The sequence below is a fragment of the Siphateles boraxobius genome, unplaced genomic scaffold (assembly GCF_051911475.1).
Source record: "Siphateles boraxobius isolate OS27281-9 unplaced genomic scaffold, OSU_SipBor_1 25, whole genome shotgun sequence".
Lineage (NCBI taxonomy): Eukaryota > Metazoa > Chordata > Actinopteri > Cypriniformes > Leuciscidae > Siphateles > Siphateles boraxobius.
Window position 1 is genome coordinate 12591057 of NW_027508866.1, and position 16763 is coordinate 12607819.

General features: G+C 38.3%; 1 protein-coding gene across 5 annotated transcripts in view; it reads left to right on the forward strand.

Annotated features, from left to right (window-relative positions):
- fat3b (FAT atypical cadherin 3b) overlaps positions 1-16763 on the forward strand; it is a 62781-nt gene that overhangs the window by 10039 nt on the left and 35979 nt on the right. For 2 of the 5 annotated variants that reach the window (XM_077242687.1, XM_077242689.1), the window contains exons 4-13: positions 2993-3054; positions 5771-6085; positions 6184-6394; positions 7868-7942; positions 9424-9560; positions 9986-10261; positions 11048-11258; positions 11486-15580; positions 16081-16277; positions 16438-16591. In XM_077242687.1, the coding sequence (XP_077098802.1) occupies positions 2993-3054; positions 5771-6085; positions 6184-6394; positions 7868-7942; positions 9424-9560; positions 9986-10261; positions 11048-11258; positions 11486-15580; positions 16081-16277; positions 16438-16591 (5733 nt within the window). Of the gene's footprint in view, positions 1-2992; positions 3055-5770; positions 6086-6183; positions 6395-7867; positions 7943-9423; positions 9561-9985; positions 10262-10986; positions 11259-11485; positions 15581-16080; positions 16278-16437; positions 16592-16763 lie in introns of those variants that run through there. The other 3 variants (XM_077242688.1, XM_077242690.1, XM_077242691.1) reach the window with 3 other exon arrangements.

The window sequence follows — 16763 nt, forward strand, 5'->3', positions numbered from 1 at the left end:
TCTTTGTAATCACTATATTAACACATTTAGTAATTAATAAGTGATCTTTACAATAATACCGCATAAACATATGCAAATTACATCTTATGTAATTTACATTTTTAATATAGAAATAAAAAAATAGAATTTGTAATTTAAAAAATGGTTTTCTGTCATAATATACTTTAAAATATAATTTATTTCTGTCTAAGCTGAATTTCACAACAATCAGCATGATTACTCCAGTCTTTAGTATAACATGATCCTTCAGAAATCATTCTAATATGCTGATTTGACTACATTAATTTCAACATTATCAATCAGCTGTGCTGCTTAATATTTTTTTGGAACCTGTGATAATTTTTAGGATTCTTTAATAAATAAAACGTTTAAAAGAACAGCATTTATTCAAAATAGAAATCTTTTCTAACATAGAAATCTTTAATATCGCTTTTTTAAATCACTTTAACACATCCCTGCTGAATAAAATTATTAATTTCTTTCAAAAAAGGAAAGAAAAAAAGACTGACCCCAAACTTTTGAAAGGTAGTGTATATTGTTACAAAATATTTCTATTTTAAATAAATGTTTTTTTTACTCTTTATTAATCAAAGAATCCTGAAAATATTAAGCAGCACAACTTTTTCCAACATTTATAATATATCAGCATATTAGAATGATTTCTGAAGGATATTTCAAAGTATATTCAAATAAAAAAACAACATTATTTTAAATTGTAATAATATTTCACAATATTACAGTTTTTTTTTCTGTATTTTTGATCAAATAAATGCAGGCTTGATGAGCTTAAGAGACTTCTTTCAGAAAAATAAAAAATATTACCTTTTGACCAATACCCATATATATATATATATATATATGATTTACATTTTATGTCATTTGCATTTTTAATCTACAGGAAAGCAAATCTACAGGAAATACTGCATGGAAAAAATAATTTGTTTCCTTCTGAATTTGCAAGAAAAGAAACTTTGATCACATTTTTCTTTGAAATTTAATTACAGTGTCTCTCAGTCCAAACCTCCTATTGCTTTCACAGATCCTTTCACAAGTACTACTAAACAAACTGAGCAGCACAGGCTGTAATTTGCTTCAGTGTCAGGACATTCTAGTGTGAAGAGTTAACACACATGCAGAGTTCTTATCCCGTGGCGTACTGGGTGCATACTGCATTGCCGATTACACCCCGGTGCTGCTTTCCTTGTCATTTAAGAAGTGAGTCATGGGAGCTTATGTATGCAGCAGTAGTCAGTGAATTAATTAAACAAGGTTTGGTGCCAGCAGGAAAGCTTTTCGTTCTACTATCGGCAAATCCCTCCAAGGCATCATGTGGCAGCACATATTTACACTGGAATACAAGGTTTAAGCTCAATAAATCTAACTCAATATATATAATGAGATGTGAGTAAGTGTGTGCATGCATTGATATGTGGAGAGGAGAGAAGTAATGCTGTATTTCTCCCTGACAAACACTCTTTATGAAAGCCTTTGGACCAGTATGAGTGTTCAAGGATGAAATATATGAAAAACAAAAAAACTGAAAGGGAATGAAATTATGGTTGAATCAACCCAAAGGTATCAAACCTTGAGTGTTTTATAGTTTGCCCGTGGACTGCAGTCACAGATTCTACTTTAGTTTCAGCAACTGCTGGGAAAAGCCGTTGTAATTGCTCCCCACTTATCTAGCTCTCTTTTTGTGATTGTCTGATGAACTCAGCCTAAGTGTTCAGATAAATTGCATCGTGAGCTCTTTTATAAAAACAAATGTGCTGTGACTAAGCCAGCAACCAATTACTGCACCCTGAAAATAGACAGTGCATGTTTGATTATTAGTTTAGAGCGCTTGCCTCTAATAGTCATTTTTACAATTTCTTTTAGTTACAAATGCCCTGCCAAGAATGTCTTTACAGTATATTTAAATGGATGGCTTAAGAGTAAAAATCATTTACACTTTCCTCACAACCACTGGTTCCTCAACGTCTCTGTGAGTTCATTGCTTCTCTAATTTCTCTAATTGATTCTCTCTGGATGGCACACATTAGGGAATACTGTGCATTCCAGCTGTGCGATTCAACCTGTGCCATCAGGAGTTCTTTGTTGCCATGGCTATTTCACTGAGAATCATTGGCTCAGAAATCACGTGCAATAGATTTATTTTAGGTAAATAATGGGAACTTGTACTAAAATTGTGGCAGTGTTCTTTAAAACGCTGAAATTTGCAATACATTTGCACATAGGTTATATACAGTATATTATTCTCTCTGAGAATCTTCTATATCACTTTCTTCTGTGGAACAGAAAAGAAGACATTCTCAGTAAATGGAGACTGAAGCACTCAAGCTTCAAAAAGGATGAAAAAGCACATGTGTGCTATATTCCAAGCTCTGGATGTGAAACAGACTGAAATTTAAGTTTACGTTCATTCTTCAGAATTTCTCTTTTTTTTTTTTGATCCACAAAAGAAGGAAAGTCACTCAGGCTTTGTACTATATATGAAGTTGGGTAAATACCCCCCCCATTTCTTTAAGCCCTCTTTTCTGCAGCTTGTCAATATGTCCACACAGCAGGAATTGTTGTCAAACCCATAGACCCGCTTAAAGTTATTTACCTTCAGACTCCATCATCCAGATGTCTTGTGCCTTAAGCACTCATATTCAGGAATGTCTTCCTGTTCTCAATCTCCGCTGCTCTGTCGGCACTGAACTGTTTTTAAAGCCTAGTTACAGCCACCGGGGTTTGGAAAATAATGCATTCACGAGATGCCATCTGTGGGTTTACGTTAGACGCTTGTCTTTTGAGCTGCTTTTTTCCCCCCTGAAATAAACAAACAAACAATGTTGTGTGAATTTATGCACCCTTTCTGACACGTTATTAATCATTGTCGAGTGGAGCGGCTCTCCTCGCTGATCGTTGCAGCCCTTACATTGCACAATTGTCATGAAAGTCAATTGTTTATTCAGTTTTGTCATTTTCAAAAAATATTTTTTTTCAGGACTCATCACTACCACATCAAGGAAACTGGATAGAGAGCAACAAGAACAGCACTTCATAGAGGTACTGTATACATTACCCATCTGACTGTACCTTAAAGAAGTAATTCATTCAACAATAAAAAACTATTAATGCTGCGTTCTATTCAAATTTAAAATATGGGATATTATTTCTTGATATTGGCATTTTAATGTATCTTAAAATTTAATTTATTACATTTTAAGCAATGATGCTGAAAAGCTGAATTTTCGGCATCATTACTCCAGTCTTAAATGTCACATGATCCTTCAGAAATCATTCTAAAATGCTGATTTGCTGACTATTACCAATGATGAAAACATTTGTGCTGCTTAATATTTTGTTTAATAAATAGAAAGTAAAAATCAGTGTATATTTTAAATAGAACTCTTTTGTAACATTGGTGGTCAATTTAAAGCATCCTTGCTGAATAAAAGTATTAATTTCTTTAAAAAAACAAAAAAATAAAATAATTTATTGACCCCTGACTATTGAACTCTAGTGTATAAGGAAACAAAATGGCAATGCTATTGCTTTACAGGTATTTGATTGTCAAAATCATCAATTAAATTGTAGAGCATTGCATAGCTTTTTAAGAATGGTGTTTGATTTGTAGGTCTAATAGAGATGGTGATTTACTGTATTTTAGACACCTGGCTCTAAGCGTTTGATAAACAGGATTTAGTATTACTGGTATTATATGAACTTTTACTCTGCATTTTTAGTTCATTAAAAGGAAATGTTTATCATTTACTATGTACCATCTCCCTGGGTGTTGCTTTGTTTGTATGCTTTCATACACACACCTCTGAAAAATCAGAGACTTCCAAGTTAGAGGTCTGACTTCAAATTCTTTTTTGAAAGTACAGAACTGACAGAAGTAAATTACAAATTCCAACTTTCTGAGTTGAATGTTACACTGCATTACTCATTCCTGAAACCATGCAGTTATCAGTTACTGTATATATTATTTATTTTGTGTGTGTGTGTGTGTTAGCTGCCATGAACTATCGTTGTATGGAAAAGAGGAGCATGTCCATTCATTAAAATTTCTCCTTTTTATCATACTGAACATAAGGACTTACAGGTTTAGAATTACATGACTGCAAGACAATTAAAAAGAACTTTCATTTTAAGAGCAAAACATGCAGTTTTTCATTGATTCTCAAGGGCAGTTTTATCAGTTCATGAAATGTTGAAATGTTGAAATCATGTAATTCCATGAATAGTCACAAGTACTGAAACTATGATATAACTACAGAGAAAGTTAAAATGATTACTTTTCAATAGCTTCAAGTATTTTATTTATAACCATATAGGATACACACCGACTTATTTATAGATCTATTTTAGGAACACATTTGTCTGTTGAACAAAATGGAGAGATGCTACCAGTGAACTATTGAATTTATTGGAATATAAGGTGAAGCAAGCAGTTGTAGTATCGAGTGAGGAATGGCTGTACACATCCAGGATATAAAGGCAATGATGTTTGTGATTTTTAATTTCTAATGTCTTATATTAAGGTGCAGTAGAGCAAAACGACTGGCCTACACCTGCATTATGAGTGACAGGAAGGATAAAGCCAGCGTACACTGACCAAGGACTCTTATTTAACACCAAAACACGTGCAGATGTGCAAATTTTCATACAGTCTGGTGAGCAGCCCTTAAATTACTGATCTGTCAATGAGGGCAGTACAGTAGCGCTGATCAATGGGATGGGTGTGGCTCCCCGTGATCCCTGCTCTACATGGACAGAGTGGAATGAGGGCCATTGATTTCTGTGTTAACTAAATGATGATTTACTCTGCAGAAGGCTTCTAGTTTCAAAGTTCATATCTTACATCTAGCGCCTCAAGGTGCCTGCTTTGAGAGAGCAGCCCAGGCATCAGCGTCTCCAATGTGTCCTCGCTGACTGCGGACTGTCCCCATTAAAGATTTAGTCCACAGAGGCTTTCATGATGCTGCTTGTGAGTTTGCAGTGGTGTAATTTGCCCCAGGCCTCTTTTTGTGACCAGTCTATAATCAAGTTCTGGGAATATCCAGTGGAGCTCCATGTAGAAGAGTGAGATCAATTGCATTCTTTTCTGAAGAATGATTGCGATGAAGAATGAATGCGCCTAAGTTGATCTTTTTTTCTATTTTGAGTAGAGTTTTGTTTATTTTATATATAGCCTTTTTTTGTCTCTTGACAACAGAGAAATGTAGAGTTGCTATGGGGTTGCTAAGATGTTTGAGTGTTTTTTGGCACGTTGCTAGGGTGTTTTAACGTTAAAAATCTGATCGCTTAAATTGAGGTTTCATTTTTGTGCATTTGTGTTTTCATCTTTATAGTCCAAATGATATGGGATGAGGTACAGGATAGAATTAAAATACTCTAAAATGGGCAATGTTAATGAAAAATATTTTGTAGTGCAAAGTTGAAAAGGTACATTGCAGATGCTATAAAGAATAACCAGAGTAAAATGGACATATATATATATATATATAAGTTTGGGTAAATAAGATTCTTGTAATGTTTTTGAAAGAAATTTGATTTGATTTTGATTTGATATTAATTTATTAATCCCCAAGGGAAGTTTACACGTTCATCATTGTAATATGCTGATTTGATGCTCAAGAAACAATGAGGGAATGTACCTATCAAAAACTGTACATGCAGCCACCTTGACCTGTTAAAATTGGCACTAAAGTTAAAACTAACTTTGTTCAAAAACTGTGCATTTTCATCATAATTTAGTTTATATGCGTTTATCTAGGTTACAGTTATGGATGGAGGAGGGATCTTCAGGCAGTCCACTGTCTGGGTGATAGTGCATGTTCAGGATGAGAATGACAATACGCCTGAATTCAAAGAGTCGGTGTACCGCATCATCCTTCTGGAGCGGGACCGCAACAAACGCGGTGACCCTGTCTACAGAGTCTTCGCCCATGATCGAGATGAAGGGTCCAATGCAGATCTCACATACAGCATTGTGGATGGAAATGATGATGGCAAGTTCTTTATCGATGCTAAGACAGCCATGGTGTCTTCCAGGAAGATGGTCACGGCTGGTGGCTATGACATTCTCACGGTAAAGTACCAGATAGATTGGTATTTCAGATCACATTTAAGTTTTTCTTTAAGTTTTCATCCTTTTCTACTTCTACATATTTTCTATGCCCTCCTCAGATAAAAGCCATTGACAATGGGACCCCTCAGAAGTGGTCGACCACCCGTTTGCATGTTGAATGGATTCGTAAGCCCGTGCCTTCGCCACTGGCCTTGAGATTTACCGCAGCCGTTTATAACTTCACAGTGGGGGAAAACGCCAAAGTGTATGAGTCAGTTGGAGAGGTCTCAGTTTGGCAGACAGCAACTCCTTTATGGTTCAACATCATTGGTGAGTATCAATAATGTAGCAGTTCCAGTCATAAATTAAGTCGTGTTGCAAACTTTAATGTCCGCAATATTACTGATGTTAATGTCTGCTTAGGATGAATCGCTTGTGTTGTAGCATTCCTCAGTTGCTTCGGATAAAACCGTGCTGATGAATAAATGTAAATGTAATTTAAAGGAGTAGACCTCTATGGTAAACAATGCTGACAATGATTTACTCCATTTGCTCGTTGCTTACAGCTCTTCTACATATTTATCATTTGCACCTATATTTTCTGCTTATAGCTAGACAACAGAAGATGCATGGATGGTAAAGTTAGTGAACTAAAATATGCATAGAGGGTCATTTTGATTAAACCCTCTCAGTATTTGGGATTTTGCTGAGCATTGCAGATGTATTACCACGTTGGGGGCATTGCTTGTGTTATTTAGTTGGAAAACTCCCAAATGAATAAGCGTTTATAAAGTATTTTTTTAAGGCGAGACACGGCAGGCAAAAACATCGTTTTTTTTTCACCGGTCAATCGTTGTCTTCAATAACATGTCTTCTTTCAGACTTGTGGTGAAAAAAAGTCTGAAATACACATTTAGGTCTTTATTTTACTACACACTGTCTGTTTGCATCTGTAGATTTCTCATAAATTCAACAAAAGTTGGCGGTTTAAATCATCCCGCTGCTTCGCGATCGCGATCTCTACCCTGTCATCACACACACCGTTAGAAAGCTCTCTCTCTCCTGTACAATACTGCCGGATCCAAATATGGTAATTTTCTTTTTTATCAGCAACCAATCGTGAAAATAAAAGGGGGGGATTTAACTCTAAATGTGCAATCTCATTTTACAATATAAATCTTTAAAGCCCGTTTCCTCAAAATGACTTTTCTCTCATACTCCAAGTCCAAAATCTCAACTTTAGTACCACCTATATACACCAAACTTTCCAGTCTTGTACCTAGTTATATTATGAAGACATTTCAGAGGCATTTGTAAATATATTATTCCTAGCCTGATTTATATAATATTTTATTCCAAAAAAACATGCGGAAATAATTTTTTAAGGCTATTGGCAATATATTCTGATTTACAGGATATCAAAAGTAGATATCCATAAATCCCTCTGTAATGTTTTCCCCCATCTAATATGTGAACACAATGAAAAAAGAATTTTGAACCTGGCTTTATCCAATACTCAGATTTCGTTTTTAAAAAACTATGCAAATTAGTGCATATTTGATTAGATAATGCCTAATTTGCATATTTAAAAATTAAATTACAGAAAACTTGTAATAAATTTGTTCTCATCTAAATGTAGGTAATCAACTAGGAAAGGTTCATGGTGATATCTGCTAGTTAAAATTTACCCAATTCACCTGTAGTGTCTCGCCTTCATTTGCTTAGCTTAATATGAGCTCTTGACATCCATGTCAATTCTCTGTTTTCCTTTTCTTTTTCCGTTCATCTGGATCTATCTCTGAGAAGGTGGAAGGACGTCACGGGAGATGTTTTATATCCCACAGAGCTCCTGTGGTGGAAACTGTTCATCTGACAGCGGTAGGCTAACTGTCAGTATTTTGTAGTTATTTTCCTGTAAGTGGAGGTTTGGCTAGTGTAAACTCGCGCTCGATGGACCCAAAGTCCGGCATCTGACCAGCACGGAAGGTCTCGTTACTGGCACGTTACTGCCTTTTCTCCCGGCAAAGTATTTCTGATTAAATTCAATACATTTTCTCATATATATTAACTTGTTATTTCATCTGACTCTATAAATGAAAAAGGTTTTAATGATATCCGTGCATCATTAAATGTGAGCGAATTTTTGACTATTCCTTTTAACTATAATGAAAATAATAATGAAAATAGTGTCAAAGTCAGTTAGAATAATCAAATGTAACAATTTATTATGTCAGGTAAATGTATCATTACAATTTCATAATCCGTTCAAAGATAATCAATACAAAACATCAAATGCTCTGGAATAAAGAGCAGAAATGTTAACCCGACATTAGGAAATACATGATGCGACTCTCTCGTGACATTCACAGGCTGATCTGAGGCACAGAAAAGGCCCCGAACCCTTTGCTGAATTTCTTTATATAGACAGAACCTAATTTCACATGGAAAACACGTACTAACAAAGGAAATTTGCATTCATAGGTCACACCTTTTGAGAGCAGAGGACCATTTGCCTGAACCCTTCACACCCTTCTGTGTGCAAGATATTCTAAACTCTTAAGAACTTTATTACCTTTTGGTTTACTACTTTGGGAATGAGACATTTGTACCAGTCGCACTGAGACATTTAAAATGCTACCAAACATGTATAAAACTGTATGATAATTGTTCACATTAAAACCATATACCGGTAGATTCTTGTGTGAGTTTGGGTGATCTCTGCAAGAGTGGGGGATGAGGGGAAGAAATGTACTCGAGGAGTGGTCTTTCCTCAACTTGTTTTTTCAGTCTTACACTAGTTTATCTGATACTTTTAGATACTCGCTTTAAAAACTCCATTTGCCGCAGGACAAACGTGAAACTCTCAATCCTGTAAACACTTTGAGTGCTGAGATTCCTTCCAGACTTTGGTCTTCTGATCTCATTTAAGTGCAGTGGAAATTGAGTGGAATTGGAACAGATGCATGTTATGAATACTAAAGATGCACAGAAAGTTTGCCCTTATCCGTCAGAATGGACCTGAATTAATGATTTGAGAATCTGCCGAGAAGAGGCTTGTACCTGACACAGATGTTTGTGGGAGTCGAAGATAAGAGACCCGAGGCTGATGGGAAAGATCCCAACATAAAGCGGTTGATGTTTCGAAATGCTGTGAAACTTTGATGTATCGCTGTGAAACATAAAACATTTATTTCTCACAGAAGAGCAAAACCGCATGACAGTTTGATTGGTAGAGTGTTCACCTTGATCCTTTTCTGCTAAACCTTTACCTCTTCATTGGATAAATAAATTCATGCAATGCATTTTCTATCAGTTATAATTTTTCAGGTCATGCTAACTGTGATTTCTTGGTGTAATAGGAAACTATGATGGTCCATTTGATATTCAGAGTGGGATGGGGACCATAGTAATAGCCAGACCTCTAGATGCAGAGACACAATCAATATACAACATGACGGTACAAGTGACAGATGGGACCAACACAGCCACTACACAGGTATATTTTTAGTTGTATAAACATCCTGGAAACTTCTTCTATAAGAATCAAGACTGCTAACTTCGCAAGAAACTAGCAAAAATAGTATTGCAGTGAAATATCCAAGAGAGAAACATCTCTAAAATGTTAAGCAGTGTGCCAACTTTTATCTAATTTTATCAACGTAAGTTTGCTTTGTGAAAGAGATATCTATATAATCTTCTTTGAATATGTCTTCAGATATGCCAGGGGCTGCTGAGTATTCCAGTGTCCCAGAAACCCACATCATATTGTCACTCTAGCATGTGCATTTTCTTTTTCTTATTTAAGCTGTTTTGACATCAGTGCATATTGCAACAGTGTAGATTACTTATAGGGATCTGTTTAAATGTGATTAATTTCTATGTGAAAGGCTAAAAATGACTCCATGTCCCCTGTATCTACAGATTTACATAAAGGTTTTGGACAGCAATGACAACACTCCCATTTTCTCTGAGCGTACATATGAAGTCTTGGTGTCTGAGGATACACCAGCCGACACTGAGGTCTTGCGCGTCCGGGCCAGGGACAAGGATGAACGGGCAAAGTTGAGCTACTCCATCCATGGCAGCGTTGATCCAGCAAGCATGCGGATGTTTAGGATCAATCCTGGTACTGGTGTCATGTACACAGCAGATCGACTGGACTATGAGGTCCGCACTCAACACATCCTTACTATTATGGTAAGAAACAAGATTTTTATTATACAACTGTACTGAGATTGCAATAGTTTGGTAGATTAGTTGATAAGTGATTTCAAATCTGAAACTGACCATTTCACATATGTCATACAGTGGGGTCCAAAGGTCTGAGATCACTAGTATAAATGCCTCACTATTTGCAAGAAAAAATCCTCAGAATTATATACATATATATATATATACATATATATATATATATATATATATATATATATATATATATATATATATATATATATATATATATATATATATATATATTTTATATAATACTTAAATCATATTACCATTAATTGATATATAAATAGATTTAAAAAAATGAACATGATTTTCTTGGACAATATTTTCCCCTTTGCTGAAGTGGTGGAATGAACTCCACAAGTGTGTGTGAAACCTGATGTATGGTATACAGCATGATTCAGAAAATATTTAAATGTTCATAACATATTTTTTAGTGTTCAAAATTAGAAATGTTCTATTCGTTTCCTGGTTTTAGTAAAAAAAGAAAAATAAATGTGGACTCTTGAACCCCACTGTATCTGATTTTTACAGTATTTTATAATATTTTAGATTATCAGAAATATAGCTCAGCATACCAGATGTAATATTTTGACAGTTTGTATTTTTAACTTTTCCTGTCTTTTTTATAAATTTTTTTTTCATTTTGCTTGTTTCTTCACAAATCTTTTCCATGCAAAAACTATTAGGTTTTCTTCTCCGCTCTGTCGCCCTGTTTCCTCCTTTTTTTTTTCTTGTTTCTTTTTTTAGGTGAAAGATCAAGAATTTCCCTATTACAGAGACCTGGCACGGATTATTGTGACTTTGGAGGATGCCAATGACCAGCCACCCTTTTTTACTCGTACTATGTATGACAGTACAGTGTTTGAGTCGGCCCCACCAGGAACGGCAGCTTTGCAGGTGATCGCACAAGACAGAGACTCAGGGAGAAACGGGGAGATAGTTTACTCAATTGATGCAGGTAAACACCATGTTCTCTGCTCTGTAATTTATTACGCTCCCTGATAACATTTCCATTGTTCAGCTGTTTTGAGTAAAACTGATTGTCTATGCCGCTGAGTGTGATGTATTAGCTCATTCTTTTAACTTGTCATGCATCTTAAGATTTATCTTTGATATATCCTTTACCTGAAATGCCACTTTTCATGATGAACTGACAGGCATGTGTCATTTTATTTTCTTTTTCAGGCAACACTGGTGGCTTATTTGGAATAGATCCCCTATCTGGCATCATTTCAGTAGCCAGAGACCTGGACCTTACAACTGTGGGTTTGTATACCCTTACTGTGAGAGCCACAGATGGAGGTACACCGGCATTAAGTAGCACCACTGCTGCTAGGATCGCCATCTCTCTGTCTGATTTCTCCAGTCCAAAGTTTGCCCAACAAGAATACCAGGCTGAGATTACAGAGAATGTTGCTGTCGGGACTTTTGTCCTATTGGTCTGTGCAATTAGTCGATCTATACTAATTTATGACATTAAAGAAGGGAATGAAGAAAGGAGGTTTAAAATAAATCGTTACACAGGTGTCATCACAACACAAAGGGATTTTGACTTTGAGATGACCTCCTCATTTATGTTGGCCATTCAGGCTGTCAACATGGCTGGGATTGCCTCCACTGTCACTGTCTGCATCCAGGTTGTTGATGAAAATGATAATCCTCCAGTTTTCCAGGAGCTCACATATAAAGGGACCATCAGTGAGGCAGCCCCTATCAATAGTGTGGTGATGAGTGAGGATGGAAAGCCCTTGGTAATTGAAGCCACAGATGCTGACAAGAATCACAATGCCCTCCTGATCTTCCAGATTGTGGAGGACACAGCTAAATTGTTCTTTACTGTGGACTCGGGAACCGGCTCAGTCAGAACTATAGCCCTGCTGGACTATGAAACATTTAGTGCTTTTTATTTTTCTGTTAATGTGCGGGACAGTGGCAGCCCTCAGCTAACAGCTGAGAAGCCAGCCAAGGTCCTAATCAGGGTTGCGAACATCAATGACTCTCCCCCTCAGTTCTCACAAGAAGCTTATGACACTGTGTTGCTTCTTCCAACATATGCTGGCGTTGAGGTTCTGAGAGTAGAAGCCACTGATCCAGACATGACCACTGATCTGATTTATTCTTTGGCTGACAGCAACTTGGAGCACTTCGAAATAGATCCATCATCGGGTGTCCTCACGGTCAAAAACAATAAGCTCTCCAAAGACCGTTATCGTTTCAATGTCAAAGTGTCAGATGGGCGGTACTTTTGCACAGCACTTGTGACGGTGTTGGTCAGGGAGGCTATGGACAGTGGTCTCCTTTTCAGTCAAATCTCTTACTCCTCCTCTGTACTGGAGAATAGTGTGAACATTACCACAGTGAGCATTATAAATGCTGTAGGAAACCGCTTAAATGAACCACTAAAGTACACTCTTTTGAATTCAGGGACACGCTTTACAATCCGTCCCACATCAGGGGTTGTTCAAACCACAGGAGTCCTTTTCGATCGAGAACAACAGGAACTGTATGAACTGGTAGTAGAAGTGAGTAGAGAATACGACCAGCTCAGAGTTGCTAGAGTAACCGTCAGAGTAGAAGTTGAGGATGTTAACGACAATGCCCCTGAGTTTCTAGGCCTTCCATATTATGCTGCTGTGCAGCTTGATGCAGAACCTGGCTCACCCATTTTCCAGGTGTCCGCGACAGATTTGGACAAAGGGATAAATGGAGCTGTGTATTATGAGCTTAAGGAGGACCATCCACAATTTGAAGTGAACAAGCTCACTGGGGAACTTACTCTTAAAAGGGCCTTTGATGCAGACTTGTCCAATGTTGAATATCCACTTGTAATCCTTGCACGTGATGCAGGCTACCCCTCCTTGTTCACTGTTGTTGAGCTTCCAGTTACAGTTGTGAACAAGGCCATGCCTGTGTTTGACAAGTCTTTTTATGGCATATCAGTAAGAGAGGACATTGCAGTGTCCACTCCTGTTTTATGCATAAATGCCACCAGTCCAGAGGGCCAAAACATTATATATACTATTGTGGAAGGGGATCCCTCCTTTCAATTTGACATTGGCTTTGACAGTGGTGTGATTAATGTCATATATCCTTTAGATTATGAGACCACACCCTACTACAGGCTAACCGTCAGGTCTATGGACACTCTCACTGGTGCCAGATCCGAAGTAGATGTGGACATAGTTGTGGTGGATGTAAATGACAATGCCCCTGCATTTCGCAATGCCTCATACACCACCACTTTGTCAGAAAACTCAATGATCGGTTCTAGCGTGATACAGCTCTTGGCAACAGACAAAGACTCTGACAAAAACAATATGATTAACTATCAGATCCTCTCTGATGGATTTAACAGCACAGACTACTTCCTCATTGACAGCACACGTGGACTCGTGTTAACAAGCCGTCTTTTGGACTATGAACTTACACCAAGCTTCAGCTTTATCGTTAGGGCAACAGACAATGGTTCCCCGTCCCAGAGCAGTGAAGTCACTGTCACCGTCTTGGTGAGTGATGTTAATGACAACCCACCGTCCTTCAGCCAACCACTTTACGAAGCTTTTGTGAGCGAACTGGCGCCCAGAGGGCACATTGTGACATGTGTCCAGGCTTCTGATGCAGACAGCTCAGATGCTGAGAGTTTGAGGTACAGCATACTCTCTGGAGATGAGAAAATGAACTTCATAATAGACTCCCAGACAGGTGTAATTTCCTTGTCTAGCCAGCGCACACAGGGGATGCGGACAGCGTACAACCTCAATGTGTCTGTATCGGATGGGGTGTTCACCAACACTGCACAGGTGAACATTCAAGTCATGGGGGGTAACCTTTACAGCCCTGTCTTTAGTCAACGGTTCTACTTGGCGGAGGTCCGCGAGAATGCCCCTGCAGGTACCAGAGTCATTCAGGTGCGTGCCACAGATGAGGACTCAGGGATTTTTGGTCAGATCATGTTTTCTTTTATCAATGACCTTGGAAAGACTCAGTTTTACATTGGAGCCGATGGCCTAATAACGACAGCTCAGAAACTGGACAGAGAGAATCCAGTGAACCGAGACATTGTGCTAACTGTAATGGCACTTGATGGTGGGGGAAGAGCATCCTTCTGCACCGTTAGGGTAATTCTTGCTGACGAGAATGATAATGCTCCACGTTTTAGGGCTATGGAGTATAGAGTTAGCATAAAGGCTAACATGCCAATGGGATCGCTGGTGACTCAGATCCAGGCTCAGGACCCAGATGCCGGCGACAATGGCAGAGTTAGCTACTCTCTGTACAGTGAGGCAAGGCTTCCTCTAGTAGATGTGCTGGAGATTGAGCCTGACAGTGGCTGGATGGTCACAAAGGGAAGCATGGCGCATCTCAGAGGAACGGTCCTCTCCTTTTTTGTCAAAGCTACTGATGGCGGGGTCCCAGCCAAACATTCCCTTGTGTCAGCATTTATTCATGTCTTACCACCTGATGCAAATGTGCCCTCCTTCACCCAGCCCCAGTACTCTTACACAGTCCCAGAGGACACACCTGTTGGAACAGCCTTGGGATCAGTGTACTTAAGTCCTGGTCAGACTGCCTCATTTTCTGTGGTAAATGGTGAGACTGGGGAGAGTAACCAGGGTGGGACATTTTTGGTTGAGAGAGAAACTGGACTTCTAAGGCTTGTTAGCCCTCTTGACTATGAACTCATCAACATTTACCGATTCAAAGTTGCTGCCACCATGAGGCAGGCACTGGTTGAATCTATGTCTGTAGTAGATGTAGAAGTGAAGGTGCTAGATGTGAATGACAACAAACCATTATTCGGAACCAGTTCTTATGTGGCCATGGTTATGGAGGGCATGCCTAGGGGTACACGGGTTATCCAGGTACGAGCACTTGACCCTGATTGGGGCTCTAACGGACAGGTTAATTACAGCCTTGGCCCGACCCTAAAACAAGAGCAGGACAAAGCAAGTGGATCTAAATCTGTCTCTGGTGCTATGTTTGTTATTGACAGCAAGACTGGTTGGATCACTACTCTCGGTGACCTGGACCATGAGATGTGCCCATCTTACACCTTCAACGTGGTGGCATCTGATCTAGGTGAAGGTGTCTCGCTATCCTCAACAGCTGTAGTGACTGTTGCAATAGCAGACGTCAATGACAACCCCCCTACCTTCGAGAGGGAGTACTACAGAGGTGCTGTGCGAGAGAGTGACCCACTGGGGGAGGTGGTTTCAGTGCTGAGCACTCGTGATGGGGACAGCTCTGATCAGAATCGGCTTGTCAGCTTCCATATCACAGGTGCGTATTAAAGTAGGCCACTGGAGGATGATTTATGGCTCTCGGAGACTCTCCGGCAAAGATAATCACATTGAAAGGGTTTAATTTAATGAACTAAGTGTGCAAAAGCTATATGAGTAAAGAGCCATCTGCTTTATGTGTCACATTACTTTGTTTAAAGACCATCTAGGGATGTGAACAGATTGTTAGAATTAAGCTCAGTTTATTGTTTCCAATAACTTGGGATACTTTATATACCCTCTCCAAAAGTGTCCCTAAGTGTTTTGCTTCACTTAGCATGCTCTTTAGTTATTTTGGTGGGTGTTCAGTATAGTTTATGAAATATTATGTTTTGTTTTATTTCAAATAAAGAACTATAATACCTTACAGCATATAAACATTGTTATGTGTTTATGAAAATTAAATACATGATTGATTGGTTTCTGTGCAGGCCATCACAGAGTTTTAAAAATCTTCCTTGCTCATTTATCTCAATTCTGTGGTCATTCTTTTTGACTCAGGAGGAAACCCCAAGGGGGTGTTTGGGCTGGCTCCTGTTCAGGGGGAGTGGAAGGTCTTCGTGAAACAGCCTTTGGACAGAGAGGAGCAGGATCAATACCTGCTCAATATTACAGCCAGTGACGGCCTGTTTGTAACCCGCATAGGCGTAGAGGTCACTGTCATGGATGCCAATGACAACAGCCCCATCTGCAATCAGGTCTGAGCAATTGATATGGCATTTGTAATCTCATACAGCCCAAGTTAACAACTAGCATGTTTAATGCCTGCATACTGATGTAAATGAAGTCTTTTTACACAAATGTATTTTGTATGAATTGAATACACAGTTTTAATAGTTTTTCATCATTATTTTTTAGGCTCAATATGAGGCCTCGTTTCCAGAAGATGTGGCTATTAATACTGTTATTCTGACAATTGGAGCAACAGACTTGGACACTGGTGTCAATGCAGAAGTTCAGTACTCTCTGTTTGGCATTGGAGTTGAAGATTTTTACATGGATGCAAATACTGGTATTTCTGTTCAAACTTCTTTCACATTTGCTTGTGCACTTTTAATTCAAGTGTCTTAAGGCTTGAATACACTACATGATTTTTGCCCTGATTTGCTCTGGAGGAGTCAACCCTAGATGCATGAAGTCAGATCATGTCTGCAGATTTTGTGCAGTCGGAGTTGACAGGTTTC